This window comes from Schistocerca piceifrons, chromosome 5 (genome assembly GCF_021461385.2).
Source record: "Schistocerca piceifrons isolate TAMUIC-IGC-003096 chromosome 5, iqSchPice1.1, whole genome shotgun sequence".
Taxonomy (NCBI): Eukaryota; Metazoa; Arthropoda; class Insecta; order Orthoptera; family Acrididae; genus Schistocerca; species Schistocerca piceifrons.
The window spans coordinates 173,780,332-173,797,428 of NC_060142.1; the positions used below are offsets into that span (position 1 = coordinate 173,780,332).

At 39.2% G+C, this 17,097-nt stretch overlaps 1 protein-coding gene across 1 annotated transcript in view; it reads left to right on the forward strand.

Annotated features, from left to right (window-relative positions):
* The window catches only part of LOC124798252 (probable 28S ribosomal protein S25, mitochondrial), a 57,637-nt gene that overhangs the window by 24,933 nt on the left and 15,607 nt on the right, over positions 1–17,097 (forward strand). Inside the window, exon 3 of the mRNA XM_047261573.1 lies at positions 10,450–10,537. Coding sequence (XP_047117529.1) covers positions 10,450–10,537 — 88 coding nt within the window. The remainder of the gene's footprint in view (positions 1–10,449; positions 10,538–17,097) is intronic.

Here is a 17,097-nt window from a genome sequence, read left to right on the forward strand (position 1 = left end):
CTGGAAAAATATTAATTTTTTTCTCTTTTGCAATGCAGCTACTTTATATGTATTTTCTTTTGTCAAGGTAGTCCAAGTGACTTGTTTAGTGTTAGCTAATTATTGTTTTACTCTTTCAAGGCCCCGGGAGTAGACAACATTCCATTAGAACTACTGATGGCTTTGGGAGAGCTAGTCATGACAAAACTCTACCATCTGGTGAGCAAGATGTATGAGACAGGCGTAATATCCACAGACTTCAAGAAGAATATAATAATTCCAATACCAAAGAAAGCAGGTGTTGACAGATGTGAAAATTACCGAACTATCAGTTTAATAAGTCACAGCTGCAAAATACTAACGTGAATTCTTTACAGACGAATGGAAAAACTGGTAGAAGCGGACCTCGGGGAAGATCAGTTTGGATTCCGTAGAAATGTTGGAACACGTGAGGCAATACTAACCTTACGACTTATCTTAGAAGAAAGATTAAGAAAAGGCAAACCTACGTTTCTAGCATTTGTAGACTTAGAGAAAGCTTTTAACAACATTAACTGGAATACTCTCTTTCAAATTCTGAAGGTGGCAGGGGTAAAATACAGGGAGCGAAAGGCTATTTACAATTTGTACAGAAACCAGATGGCAGTTATAAGAGTCGAGGGGCATGAAAGGGAAGCAGTGGTTGGGAAAGGAGTGAGACACGGTTGTAGCCTGTCCCCGATGTTATTCAATCTGTATATTGAGCAAGCAGTAAAGGAAACAAAAGAAAATTTCGGAGTAGATATTAAAATTCATGGAGAAGAAGTAAAAACTTTGAGGTTCGCCGATGACATTGTAATTCTGTCAGAGACAGCAAAGGACTTGGAAGAGCAGTTGAACGGAATGGACAGTGTCTTGAAAGGAGGATATAAGATGAACATCAACAAAAGCAAAACGAGGATAATGGAATGTAGTCAAATTAAATCGGGTGATGCTGAGGGGATTAGATTAGGAAAGGAGACACTTAAAGTAGTAAAGGAGTTTTGCTATTTAGGGAGTAAAATAACTGATGATGGTCGAAGTAGAGAGGATATAAAATGTAGACTGGCAATGGCAAGGAAATCGTTTCTGAAGAAGAGAAATTTGTTAACATCGAGTATAGATTTAGGTGTCAGGAAGTCGTTTCTGAAAGTATTTGTATGGAGTGTAGCCATGTATGGAAGTGAAACATGGACGATAACTAGTTTGGACAAGAAGAGAATAGAAGCTTTCGAAATGTGGTGCTACAGAAGAATGCTGAAGATAAGGTGGGTAGATCACGTAACTAATGAGGAGGTATTGAATAGGATTGGGGAGAAGAGAAGTTTGTGGCACAACTTGACTAGAAGAAGGGATCGGTTGGTAGGACATGTTTTGAGGCATCAAGGGATCACAAATTTAGCATTGGAGGGCAGCGTGGAGGGTAAAAATCGTAGAGGGAGACCAAGAGATGAATACACTAAGCAGATTCAGAAGGATGTAGGTTGCAGTAGATACTGGGAGATGAAGAAGCTTGCACAGGATAGAGTAGCATGGAGAGCTGCATCAAACCAGTCTCAGGACTGAAGACCACAACAACAACAACAAGTTTATCAATAAGAATAACCCCTTTTGCATCCCAGACAATTATGGACACAAGCTTTCCAGAAGCTGAAATAAACTTGAGCCTTATGGTGGTTGTCCACTGCCTTTTATTCACTGTTTTGACTGCTGTTTTGATCTGGTGTGAAATTGTAGACCCATATCTCACCCACAGTAAGAGACGGGCACACAAAATTTGTTGATTTATTTTTAAAATGCTTCATTCATTGGTGTGTGTGTGTGTGTGTGTGTGTGTGTGTGTGTGTGTGTGTGTGTGAGAGAGAGAGAGAGAGAGAGAGAGAGAGAGAGAGAGAGAGAGAGAGGAGGGGTAGGACCTTAGTTTTAAGGTGTGATGCGTGCTGATGTGTGAAACAGGCAACCTCTGGGGCACGTGCCACATCTCAGTTGTACAAAGCTTACTCAAGCAAGTGGGCCCAGTCATAGGTGCTCATAGGATATTTGTGGAGCCTATTGATTTTTCAAAAACCACTCCCAGTAAAATGAGTGGACCACTGGTGAGCATTCACATCCAATCCAGCAAGAGAACCCCCCCCTCCCCAAGGTTAGCTCTCTGGAGCATCCTCATACAGAAACAGGGAACACTTATAGTAGCATGGCATGGTCATGTCAAAATGTTTCCATGATTGTTAAAAGGGAAGAAGGCACCATTGCTAAGGTTTCCCCATTCTACCTTCAGATACAGATCCTATCACAAGTGACTTGAAGTCATATTTTCCAAATCTGTTGCAGTGTTTCAAGTGCTAAAGATTTTCTCACGCTACAGTTCCATGTAATGGTCATGCTGCTTTTGGGAACTGTGGCCAATCAGTTCATGAGCCAGGTGGAGGATGCTCATCTCCACCAGTGTGTGTTAAATGCTTTAACAAACATACAATTTGGAGCAGAGAGTATCCTGCCTGCAGGACTGAAAAATTAAGGTTACACAACCTGTGCTTTAGGTTGAAGCAAAGAAATTATTTAAAGTGATGCAACCTCCATCACTCGTTACCTCATCTGTATTAGTGGTGAAATAGCTTGCAGTTAAAGTCTGTGTGTCAACACAGACACAAGGAGTAAATGTCACTACCAAGCACTTACTCATGTTGCTGTGCATGTAAAATTACAGGTTTCAGTAAGCCTGCATCTACCAGATAATCAGTTCCAAGACTTGCAAGAGAACATTGTGCCACCCTTACCCCCAAAAGAAAAGATCTCACCAGCAGTGTTTGATTCACTTAATCACAAACTTTCCCATGTTTCTAACCAAGAAGGATAACTTACCATAAATAACAAGTCAAAGTCCAATAAAATAGTAACTAAAGCAACAAAGATGAAATCAGCAGCCACCTCTGATGCTGAAGATTTGGAAAAGGAAATGGTCATTTAAAGGATCCACCAAGTCTCCTCTAATCCACCCATATTAGTCTTGTACTCCCCACCTAGGTGCAAAGAGAAAGAGAAGGCAGACCTCAACAACAGATAATGGACATACTACAGTCTTCTTCAGAAATCATAGAGAAAAACCAGCTCCTAGCACAGGCTAGACCTGCCTATAAGGCTCTCAAGGAACACCACATTTTAAGGGTTCTGATACTTGTGTGCTATGAGGCTATCATCTACATAGAAAGAATGAACTCAGTGGCGAAAGGACTAAGGGAGGAGTGGCAGTTCTCATCACCGACACTCTTCTTCTTCTTCTTCTTCTTCTTGTTTATCGCCATAATTACCACACTACAAGCAATTGCTGGCACTGTACATTTTGTGTCATTCAGGTAACACAATATTCCATTTATCTACTGGTACAGGAAGCACTTAATAGTGAGGCACTCTTTGAGCTGATCAATCAGCTGTCCCCAGCGTTCCTCTTTTTAGGAGATTTCAGTGCACTTAGTGCTCTTTGGGGCTGCAACCCTACCTGTCCTTGGGATCAAACAGCAGAAAATCCCATTGTTCAAGGCTCAAGTAGTTGAAAATATGTTGTTGTTGTTGTGGTCTTCAGTCCTGAGACTGGTTTGATGCAGCTCTCCATGCTACTCTATCCTGCGCAAGCTTCTTCATCTCCCAGTACCTACTGCAACCTACATCCTTCTGAATCTGCTTAGTGTATTCATCTCTTGGTCTCCCTCTACGATTTTTACCCTCCACGCTGCCCTCCAATGCTAAATTTGTGATCCCTTGATGCCTCAAAACATGTCCTACCAACCGATCCCTTCTTCTAGTCAAGTTGTGCCACAAACTTCTCTTCTCCCCAATCCTATTCAATATCTCCTCATTAGTTACGTGATCTACCCACCTTATCTTCAGCATTCTTCTGTAGCACCACATTTCGAAAGCTTCTATTCTCTTCTTGTCCAAACTAGTTATCGTCCATGTTTCACTTCCATACATGGCTACACTCCATACAAATATTTTCAGAAACGACTACCTGACACTTAAATCTATACTCGATGTTAACAAATTTCTCTTCTTCAGAAACGATTTCCTTGCCATTGCCAGTCTACATTTTATATCCTCTCTACTTCAACCATCATCAGTTATTTTACTCCCTAAATAGCAAAATTCCTTTACTACTTTAAGTGTCTCATTTCCTAATGTAATTCCCTCAGCATCACCCGATTTAATTTGACTACATTCCATTATCCTTGTTTTGCTTTTGTTGATGTTCATCTTATATCCTCCTTTCAAGACACTGTCCATTCCATTCAACTGCTCTTCCAAGTCCTTTGCTGTCTCTGACAGAATTACAATGTCATCGGCGAACCTCAAAGTTTTTACTTCTTCTCCATGAATTTTAATACCTACTCCGAATTTTTCTTTTGTTTCCTTTACTGCTTGCTCAATATACAGATTGAATAACATCGGGGACAGGCTACAACCCTGTCTCACTCCTTTCCCAACCACTGCTTCCCTTTCATGCCCCTCGACTCTTATAACTGCCATCTGGTTTCTGTACAAATTGTAAATAGCCTTTCGCTCCCTGTATTTTACCCCTGCCACCTTCAGAATTTGAAAGAGAGTATTCCAGTTAATGTTGTCAAAAGCTTTCTCTAAGTCTACAAATGCTAGAAACGTAGGTTTGCCTTTTCTTAATCTTTCTTCTAAGATAAGTCGTAAGGTTAGTATTGCCTCACGTGTTCCAACATTTCTACGGAATCCAAACTGATCTTCCCCGAGGTCCGCTTCTACCAGTTTTTCCATTCGTCCGTAAAGAATTCGCGTTAGTATTTTGCAGCTGTGACTTATTAAACTGATAGTTCGGTAATTTTCACATCTGTCAACACCTGCTTTCTTTGGGATTGGAATTATTATATTCTTCTTGAAGTCTGAGGGTATTTCGCCTGTCTCATACATCTTGCTCACCAGATGGTAGAGTTTTGTCATGACTGGCTCTCCCAAGGCCATCAGTAGCTCTAATGGAATGTTGTCTGTTCCCGGGGCCTTGTTTCAACTCAGGTCTTTCAGTGCTCTGTCAAATTCTTCATGCAGTATCTTATCTCCCATTTCATCTTCATCTACATGTTCAGATCTAAAAACATATGCTTCCTAAATACAAGGCAATGACACATTTTAGCACAGCAACAGGTCATTCTCCGCCATTAGTCTGACAGTCTACTCTCCTGTTCTCATAGATTTTGGCCATAGGGAAGCTTTAGACGACCTCCACTCCAGGGACCATTTCCCAGTTTCTATCTGCTTTTGACGAAAAACAGAGGAAACCACCTAGTTGGATAATCTGCAAGGCAAACTGTACGCTTTACAAGCATTTTCTCATATTTGAGCACTGAGACAACATCCAAGACTGGTTGGATCACCATAACATTGTGAACCACTTCACCTCTGATGAATGTTTACAAAAATCCTCAGGTCATCACAGAGACACTATGTTCCTTAGAGGCATGATCTTTGCCATTGTGCAATAAGAGACAGGCAGGCAGCACTTTGCGGATTCAAGCGTAATTCACCTGCAAAGAATCTTGATGCTTTTTGGCTAGTGAGAGCGAACACCTAATGGACAGTGAAAGAGAATGTGAAGCATACGGTGACACAGGTTTCTGAATACATCATTCAGTCAAGTTCTGCCACTGTTGTATGGGTATCAGTGAGGAAGATCCCTGGGAAAATGTCATCATGTCCATTAGCTACTGTACAGGACAGTGGAGTCCTGAAAGACCATGGCACAATACTTTCACTATATAACATAGTCCATGAGTCGAGTTTCAGGTTTCCAGACATACTGAGAAGTTGGGGGAGGGTACAAATTCATTTCAAATGTGACACCTAACCTTGAATATAAAGACACCCTCCTCGCATTTTTTAATAAAATATGAGGTTGTGACCAGTATCCGACCCTTCAGAGGCAATCAGTAATGATAGCACTTTTTAGTAGGAAAAGCATTAGAATGGAAGATCAACACCCACCTAGAATCTAGGAAGCTCATAAGTCACTTCCAATATTGATTCAGAATGCAGTGTTCCTGTCTTGATAAACTAAACTTATATAGTATTGAACTGGGGACCTAGAAATGACGGAGAGACTTCGTCCCCACCGTAGCCCTCAGTGGTACATAACCCCACAACAGGCTACAGCAGTTCACTCACCCCACTGCCGCCCCACATCGAACCCGGGGTTATTATGCGGTTCGGGCCCCAGTGGACACCCCTCCCCTCCCCCTGGGAACGTCTCACACCAGACGAGTGTAACCCCAAATGTTTGCATGGTAGAGTAATTATGGTGTAAGCATACATGGAGACATTGTTTGTGCACCAATCACCGACATAGTGTAACTGAGGTGGAAGAAGGGGAACCAACCTGCATTTGCCAAGGCAGATGGAAAACCGCCTTAAAAACCACCCATAGACTGGCCGGCACACCGAACCTCAACACTAATCCACCAGGCGGATTCGTGCTGGGGACCGGCACGCCTTTCCGCGCAGAATGCAGTGTTTTACACCACACGGCTAACTGGGTGGGCAACCTAACCTTATTTGAGGTGTCTATAAGGGAGACATTCCTACAAAACGAGCATTTAACATCAATTTTTTTTAACATTGAAAAGTCATACCACACTACATGGAGACACAGAATCATCTCTCAGTTACATGAATGGGGATTTTGTGGTCGTCTTCCTATTTTTCTGCTACCCTTCTGTGCTGAACATCATTGTAGCTACAGAGTAAGGAATGCTCTTTGTGATAGGTCCTCTCACATTAACGGTATCCCTCAGAGGAACATTTTTAGTACTTGGAAATTAATTCACTGACTTGAATTTCTTGACATTGGCTGTATTAGGTATAGACTTATTACCCAATAGTGACATGTGAAAATCTGTGCTGGACTGAGAGTTGAACACAGTCCAGCATAAATTTTTGTATGTCACTATTGGATAGTAAGTCTATACCTAATACAGGTGATACCAAGGAATTCACAGGCAGCTAAGATGTAGATCATCATCAGTGTATGTTCTTTCAGATGTGTGTGCATGTAAGAACATTTTAACCATGACTATGTTCACAATTGCTATCAGTAAGGTATCATCCATAGTGAAGAATCCTGTGAACTTCTCATTGTTTGTGGATGATTTCTTCACTTTGTGCTCCACTTCGAGTCCCGCATTTTCCTCTCATCAATTACAATTGAAACTGAAGAGATTAAAAGCCTGGTCTGACAGAACAAATTTTAATTTGTCCCCTGAGAAAACTGTGTGTACTGATTTTATTTGTGATCATTCTCATTTTATGCCCCTGAGTTAAGACTGTGAGGTTCTGTTTTATATTTACATGACACAATGATGTTCTTGAATCTCTTACTTGATAGAAAACTGACCTGGCTGCTGCATCTCAGGGAACTAAAAATACGGTAAGATCCCTTAAAGCACTGTTCATCATGAAGTGTTTGAATGGGTAGAACTGGGACAGAGATAGATCTGCTGGTTGCAGTTCTGTCTGGCCCTGTATGCTCTCACCTAGATTATATTTGTACAATCTGTGGCTCGCCATGACCAACATACTTGAAGATGCTGGACTCAGTACACTACAAGGTCATCAGACTGATTGCAGGAGCCTATGGAACAAGCTATATACCAAGCTCACGTGCAGAGTTGCGTGAGCCAACATTATCTTATCAACAAAGGATTCTTGTGGCTAAGCAAGCATTCAGGCTCCTATCATTTCTGACATCACTGACTTTTCCTGTAACAGTTAACAATCCATGCAAACCTGAAACGACTTTACAGAAATCATTTATGAGGAACACACTTGTTCAGCTATGGGTAAAGCAGCATTTGATGGCTCTAGTTCTGTTTCCGATAAATACACAGAGGCAAAGTTGGAGCAAAGCACCACGCCAGTTGTTAATGAATCCCCAGGATAATTTTCACCTCATCAGAATTGAAGAGATTGTTCACTCCAAGCTGTGTTTTTAAGAACAACTTTTTACCATTTTACTCTTTTCCTCTAGAGACTCCCACCTGAGTTCCTGAAGCATTTCCGTAACACTCACATGATGATCAAACCTACCAGTAACAAATCTAGCAGCCCGCTTCTGAATTGCTTCTATGTCCTCCCTCAATCCAACCTGATAGGGATCCCAAACACTCGAGCAGTACTCAAGAATAGGTCATATTAGTGTTTTATAAGTGGTCTCCTTTACAGATGAACCACATCTTCCCAAAATTCTACCAATGAACCGAAGACGACTATCCGCCTTCCCCACAACTGCCATTACATGCTTGTCCCACTTCATATCGCTCTGCAATGTTATGCCCAAACATTTAATCGATGTGACTGTCAAGCGCTACACTACTAATGGAGTATTCAAACATTACAGGATTCTTTTCCCTATTCATCTGCATTAATTTACATTTATCTGTATTTAGAGTTAGCTGCCAATCTGTACACCGATCACAAATCCTGTCCAAGTCATTTGCATCCACCTACAGTCACTCAACGATGACACATTCCTGTGCACCACAGCATCATCAGCAAACAGCCGCACATTGCTATCCTCCACCCTATCCAAAATATCATTTATGTAGATAGAAAACACAGCGGACCTACCGTACTTCCCTGGGGCACTCCAGATGATACCCTCACCTTCGATGAACACTCACCATCGAGGTCAACGTACTGGGTTCTATTACTTAAGAAATCTTCGAGCCACTCACATACTTGGGAACCAATCCCATATGCTCGTACCTTAGTTAGGAGTCTGCAGTGGGGCACCGAGTCAAATGCTTTCCGGAAGTCAAGGAATATGGCATCTGTCCGATACCCTTCATCCATGGTTCGCAAGATATCATGTGACTATAGGAGTAGGCAGAATCCTTATCCTTGATTGATTGATTGAGGGAGAGTGGGGGGGGGGGGGGGTTGAGTCTCAGGAAATCTGCTTTCAGAACCACTACTCATACAGTCTTCATGATAAAAAAAAAAAAGAAAAAGAAAAAAAAAACAACCATGTGAACAAACATATTAAAGAACTAGGTTTTCAGCATCAATTAGTGATCAGTTCTTTTTGTTTGTACTACAGTACTTACTGCCAGTGGGAGTTCATATGAGGAATAATGCAGAATAAATCATGTTGAATAACTGAGCCTTCTGCAGGTTGTTTCTGTTGTTCTCACACAACTCTCACATTATTTCAGTTGGCGTGACTCACTGTCTTCTTCAGGTGCTCCGTGCTCAAAACAAATCAGTTTTTGACAATATTTACATTGTTATGTAAAAAGAAATCCTTTACAAAATGTCAGAATACCATGGCAGTTAACATTTTGCACTCTGTAAGGCAGACATAGGGTATCTCTATGTTCTCTTATTTAAATCATCAATGCTTGGGTGGTGAGCGTGCCACAGAGAATGGTATGTGCCTTTTTGTGACTGCTAACCAACAATTAGGATATACATTGAAACAAAAGGTGCACTGGCATTCAAATATATTTACATAGGCATTATTATACAAAACTTCTAATTGTTTGGCATTTTTTGAAACAGTCTCCAGAGTTGGCAGTCTTCGTCGTTATTTCACTTGAATTGTTTATAAATGAATCATTATTCTCATTTTCACTTAGAGAGCCCTCTAAAAGCTGCACAACCTCTTCCTGAGAAAGGACTGTACATGAAGAAATAGCCATTTCATGCCTACTAACTTGAACATAATAATTAAGACCTTTAACACAATTGCTACAGATCAACACTGAGTTGTGACAGGTTTCCCTAGATGGCAGTGTTATGCCGCATTGCTGCCTAGTACTGTCACATTTGAGAATGGAGCATATGAGAGGTGAAAAAATTGTGCCAAATGATGCTTGACAATGAAATGAAAAGAAATTTCACAATGTTGAGCACCACTCACCACTGGAGTGGAAAGATTAACCCCACAAAAGGTACTAACATCAGATAATGAACTTAAAAGTTTTCTTGTTGTTTCATATTGACCTGATCACCACATAAGCAACAATTACCATTTGGGGCAAAACTATTTTAACAATAATTTTTTGTTACAAACCAATCTTTAATTATGTACAAGGATAGTGTTTCTCATAAACATATCTCATTTTATGAAAAAAGTGACAGCAGAGGGACACTGGCTTCTGGTCATACAGAACCCAACAAAAATCAGAGCTATAAAGCTGCGTAAACAAAACTATTGCAAACAAAAATTTTGTTTAGATTGTTACATGAATTACAGCTACATTAACAAGAAATCGGTATCAAGGCCACGTGAATACCGGCCCACAAATTTTTTATACTTGCTCACAGAAGGGTTCTTTTGGATGATAATTTACTATCATATAATTGGCCTTATTTGGGGAGTTAATTGTATCTATAAGGTGTTCTGATAAGTGTAATTTGAAACCATGTTCTTTGTTTCAGATGATGGAGAACAAATGTTAATTGATATTGACAGTAAAACCAAGGAGCAAGTACATAATCATGTGCAAAAAGTAATATGTAAACCAGAGTAAGTCAGAAACTTCATTGTACTTCTGTCATTTTCAAATGTTATAATCAAATTAAATTGTGCTAACTCTGATAAAAGTAGTATGTGGGATAATTTGCAGAACAGGTCTTTTAAAATTCCTTTACATTTTCATGAATGTGTTGAAACCATTTTAACATCTATGCTGAATATTTATATAAACATTTTGCTATACATTTTTGTGTAAAACACTTCCAGTAAGTACTGTTGGCATACACAGGGTGAGGAGTCAGTCATCTTTCTCATGTGTCACCTTTTTTTTAAAAAATCTGACACCTTTTGAAATTTTTTTCACCTTTCTCACAATTTTTGCTTTTTTAGGAAGAAAATAAATTGTTTACTTTTTTCCAGTTTCATTCATTTAACTTTTTGGAATGCTCAAATGATGAAAGTAGATAAAATCATAAAAATTATGTTATGACTGACAGGTGGCAGTGGTGAGGAGTGGAGTTGGCAGTTGATACAAAACATGCCACATACTCACATGATTGATAGTTGCCCATGCACCAACAAATCGTCTGCTGATCAACTATTGCCAGATCTTTGTAGGTAGTGGGGAGGGCAGTAGTGGGAGCTGCTAATGCTGCCACAGGGGCGACACCTTGAATATAAAAGCCAAACATATACCAAGACAACAGTTGAGGCCCTTAGCTGATAGCATTGTGTTGTGAGGTGCTGTGCAAGGCAACAAGGTACTCTGTGATAAACATTTCGAGATGAGAAAATGCAAATTTCTTATTGACTGGATTGAAAAGGCAGATAGTTTGAAAAGTAAAGTCTCTGCATGAAGGCAAAAAATTAGTGAAAGTGAGATATTTTGCAGTGTGTGTTGCTTTATTAAATTTGAGACCAAAGGTTTCCAAGCAATTTTAACCACTCAGTTTCAACAAAACACAAGCGCAACTTTGGTAATAAATTTGGACCACATCAGTTACATTTAGAACTTTCAGATCTGCCACAACCTTCAAGTTTGGTATGTGCACCAACAATACCAAGAATAATTCCACCACCACTGAATTGATTTGGACAATGAAATCTGTGATTTCCTATTACTCTATGGTTTCATCAAATGATTTCCAAGAACATATATTAGAAGGATCATGTTCACCATATTATACATTGAGCTTCGATGAAACTACTATTTCTAAAGAGAAAAAAGAATTACATACAGCCATTACAGTTTGGTCACAGAGTAAGTGTTGCATAACAGTGTGTCACTTTTCTTTGTTGGTAAAGCAGTTGCTTAAACATTACATCAGAAATTATATGAAGTGCTTTCTGAAGCCAACTTGTTGTTAAATAAATTCCTTGTGCTGGGATCAGATAGACCTAACATCAACAAAAAAGTGTTTAAGCTTTTAGATAGTGATATTGAGCAGACCCGAGGCTGACAACCTCTAAATGTTGAAACTTGCAATATTCATACAATGTATAATGCGTATGTAAAGGCTCTGGATTGTCTAGGTCAAGAAGCATCCAGACTTCTGGTCATTATTTACCATTATTTTGACAGTTGGCCTGTTCACTGTGAAGAATTTGAAGGAATTCAGTCTGAGTTTTAACATTCCACATCACACGGTTTTAGATACACAACCACAAGGTGGTGGAACAGGTGGATGGTATTCAATATTTATTTGATAAGCATATACCCCCTTAAAAAGAATTCTGCTACTGTTCAGTCTAAATCCAACAATACCATTGTGAGTATTTAAAAAACCTTCAATAGAAGCAGAATTTTTTATTTCATAATTTCATCTGCAGAACTATTCACTATATTCACACAATGATTTCAAAGCCAAACATCTTTCATTTCCAAGTTGCGCACAGAAATAGAAAACATACTTGAAACATTTTTGGCTCATTTTTGAAAATTTCTGTTTTGAGAAAAATGAGAGTATTTCTGAAGTTCTTCATAATTGAACTCTTTACATTTGTTAATCTGCTTCCTCTTGAACAACTGGTTGTTAGCGGGAAAGTAACCAAAGAGCTTAGTAAACTGGAAAAATGTGACTAGTTGTGGGTTCTAGAGAATGCCTTAAAACATTACATTGCCAGTTGCAATAATGTGATGGGAAAGACATGCTTTATGATGTGCGCAACTGTAAAGTTTTAGGTTTTTAGACCCCAAAGGAAGATTAAAGAGTCGAAGCTGCAATGGCATGTTAAAGATTGCAAAAATGATGCCATTCTATCTCCAACAAGGTTACTTATTGGATGGGTGGAGGGTTTGACAGTTTGAAAAAGATGAACCAACTTTTGATAATAAAAGTATTGGCAATTACTGGCAGCTGCATATCTCGAGAAGAAATGCATAATCCATACAGTTAAAGTGTCCAAATATTTTGAACCTTGTTAAAGCTTCTCTTATGTGATCCCATGGAAATGCAGGCATGAGAGAAGATATTGTATTTGAAGCACATATTAAGAGAGGATAAGACAACAGTGACCAAAAGAGTTTTAAACTGTGTTTTGACTGTGAGGGATGTTTTTCAAATGTACCTCCATTTCCTTCCTGAGCTCGTTCATGCGCAGTTAATTAAGTATGGACAGCAAGCACAAGCAAAGTGTATTGCTTATAACCAAGAATGTGAAAGGAAAAGAAAACTTGAATTAGAAGAGAAGCAAAAAAAGAACAAAATAAAGATTAACCTGAAGAGGAGATTAAAAAGATGAATGATTTGGAAAAATCAATTGAGTATGAGACACTGAAAACTCTAAACTCCACCCAAACAGGCCTAAGGCCCAGTGGTACAGATCGACCTACCATGTGTCATCCTCAGCTGATAAGCGTCACTGGATGTGTAAATGGAGGGACGTATGGTTAGCACATTTCTTGGTAAGTTTTCATGACAGAGCTGCTGCTTCTCAGTCAAATAGCTCCTCAATTGGCCTCGCAAGTGCTGAGTGCACCCCACTTGCCAGCAATGCTTTGCAGACACAAGTGTTAGCCAAGCACAACAGTACTCAACTTCACTAGTTTGATGGGAATTGGCCTTACCATTGTGGCAAGGCCTTCAGCGACTAAGAGACATCTGCTCTGGAAAAGAAAAAAAAGAGAGAGAGAGAGAGAGAGAGAGAGAGAGAGAGAGAGAGAGAGAGAGAGAGAGAGAGAGAAACGCCAACTCTATATGCAGGCACAAGAAGAACTTATCTTTGAAGCTTCAGCTAGAAGTTGAAAGCACTGAAAAAATGAAAAAAAAATGATTTAAAGGCAGCAAAACTGGCCCAGGATTGGCTTGAGGTTGCACAAGTTATGAAACTAGAAGAAAGAGTGAAAGCAATGGAGGTGGAAGCCATTCAGAAATTCATTGAGAAAAGAAAATCTGGTATTATAGTCCATTTTTTTGCTAAGACTCCTAAGAAACAAGAATCCAAAAATATTTTGTTGATTCTATCCTATGTTGATGTGTAGAATGTCATTAGTTGTAAAAATCTGATGTAGATTTTGTTTGTGAATTACAGTTACCAAAATCAAATCAGTATCACTGAATTACCAATTTACCTGCATATATTAACAAGTTTGTATATATTTGTGTATAATGTCAGCATACTTCCAACTGAAAAAAGACAGCCATTGATATAATAGATGAAACTGGTCAGCGGATCACTCAGAGTAAACATAATAAACCACTAATTATTGCCAGAGACTTAAACTGTAGAATGGATTAACAAAAACTACCAACCAAAAATAATTGGAAGAATTTCAGAAAGAAGGCTTTACCCTATTAACAACCTCAACATACCTACACATATTTTCCACAACAGCAAAAGCAGTGGACTGCAAACCACACACCACTTCAGAACCATAATATTTATCCAAGAAGAGTGGCGAAAAGCACAAGAAAAAGAGGAACAAGCATTTTTGAGAACAATAGTCATTGGGAAAGTGGAAGCAAAATCAGGCAATATAAAACAAATTGAAACGCTAATAGACAACACATGGCTAGAGAAAGGAACAGATGAATTAGGCAAACTCCTTCCTAAGACAAGCTGCCAATCCTAAAAGCAAAATAGGGGCGAAAAAGTGTTTGACATGGAGTGTTAAAAGATACTAAAAGATGTAATAGGAAACCTACACCAAATAAAATGGTGTGTTGAGATCCCTACAGTCCTCAGGACCTATGCTGAAAAAATGACATATCTACAAAAAGGAAAAAAGAGAGAGATCATTTTGGCAAAGAGAAGGAAAGAAGTTAGTGGAGCCACAAGGGACTTACATATTACACTATGCCCCATAAAATGAGCTAAAAGACATTTTCAGTACAAAAGAATGGGAGACACACTTCGACAACATGCTGAACAAGGAAGGACTAAAAGGCAGACCAGAGGGCAAACAAGAGACATCGCACAAACAACTACAGAGTAGGTCCCATTCTCCACAGAAATGATCACTCAGGCCAAAGGTGACATGAACTGAACTGCACCAAGAACAAAAAAGCAGCAGACCCTGACACGTTGTTGTTGTTGTTGTGGTCTTCAGTCCTGAGATTGGTTTGCTGCAGCTCTCCATGCTACTCTATCCTGTGCAAGCTTCTTCATCTCCCAGTAACTACTGAAACCTACATCCTTCTGAATTTACCCTCCACGCTGCCCTCCAATACTAAATTGGTGATCCGTTGATGCCTCAGAATATGTCCTACCAACCAATCCCTTCTTCTAGTCAAGTTGTGCCACAAATTTCTCTTCTCCCTAATCCTATTCAATACCTCCTCATTAGTTTTGTGATCTACCCATCTAATCTTCAGCATTCTTCTGAAGCACCACATTTTTAAAAGCTTCTATTCTCTTTTTGTCCAAACTATTTATCATCCATGTTTCACTTCCATACATGGCTACACTCCATACAAATACTTTCAGAAATGACTTCCTGACACTTAAATCTATACTCGATGTTAACAAATTTTTCTTCTTCAGAAACGCTTTCCTTGCCATTGCCTCTCTACTTCGACCATCATCAGTTATTTTGCTCCCCAAATAGCAAAATTCCTTTACTACTTTAAGTGTCTCATTTCCTAATCTAATTCCCTCAGCGTCACCCGACTTAATTCGACTACATTCCATTATCCTTGTTTTGCTTTTGTTGATGTTCATCTTATATCCTCCTTTCAAGACACTATCCATTCTGTTCAACTGCTCTTCCAAGTCCTTAGCTGTCTCTGACAGAATTACAATGTCATCGGCGAACCTCAAAGTTTTTATTTCTTCTCCATGAATTTTAATACCTACTCCGAAATTTTCTTTTGTTTCCTTCACTGCTTGCTCAATATACGGATTGAATAACATCTGGGAGAGGCTACAACCCTGTCTCACTCCCTTCCCAACCACTGCTTCCCTTTCATGTCCCTCATCTCTTATAACTGCCATCTGGTTTCTGTACAAATTGTAAATAGCCTTTCACTCCCTGTATTTTACCCCTGCCACCTTCAGAATTTGAAAGAGAGTATTCCAATCAACATTGTCAAAAGCTTTCCCTAAGTCTACAAATGCTAGAAACGTAAGTTTGCCTTTCCTTAACCTAGCTTCTAAGATAAGTCATAGGTTCAGTATTGCCTCATGTGTTTCAATATTTCTACGGAATCCAAAGTGACACATTGTATAGTGAATACTTAAAAGACACAGTCCAAATAGTAACAAACCAGACAAAACTCTAAAATAAGTACTTGGAAACAACCTCCACCCAGAACAGCAGAAACAGTCAATAATAAAAGTTGTATATAAAAGGAAAGGAGACCCCAAGGACCCTAGCAGATACAGAGGCATAGCACTAGAAAACTTATATTTCAAAATATTCACAAAAATAATAACAGAAATAAATAAAGCAATCGACAAACGCCTCTCTGAAAGCCAAATGGGATTCAGGAAAGGAAGATCAACTCTTAACTGAAATAGAACTCCTGTTAAAGAGTGTAGGGAAGCCACTGAAGAGAGAGGAAAGATTTATGTAGTATTTATAGACTTCACAAAAGCCTTTGACTTCTTAAACAAAAAGCTAGAAACAAAAAACTAAAGGAAATCCTAAGTCAAAACAACATATGGACACTTATCATAAGTGCAATACTGTCAGGGCATGAAATAAGGATGTCGGATAACCTCACTCTGTCAGAGCTAATACTCCAGCCAGTCAGAGTACTGCAGGGAAGCCCACTGGATTCTCTGTTATTTATGCTTGCAGCATAATAAATTGTAAGAATACCCCAAAGGGTGTAATCTCGTACACATATGCTGATGATATTGTAATAGTCTCAAAATACATTGCAGAGTACAAGAAACAATAAATGACATAAAAGATTTGTGCATCTCACGTGGATTTAAAATAAATGTGGCAAACATAGAAATGATGGTGCCCAGAAAAGCATTGGCTGATATCTTCATACGGCAGAGAAAACAGAAAATTATACCAGACTTCACATAACTAGGTCACGATACAGACAAGTGCAAAATGTTTCACAGAACATGTAACAGAGAAAGCAACGAAAGCAATAACGGCTATCCATGAAACAGAACACATTAGATACCCCAGCCTAGAGACAGCAGTGGCATTA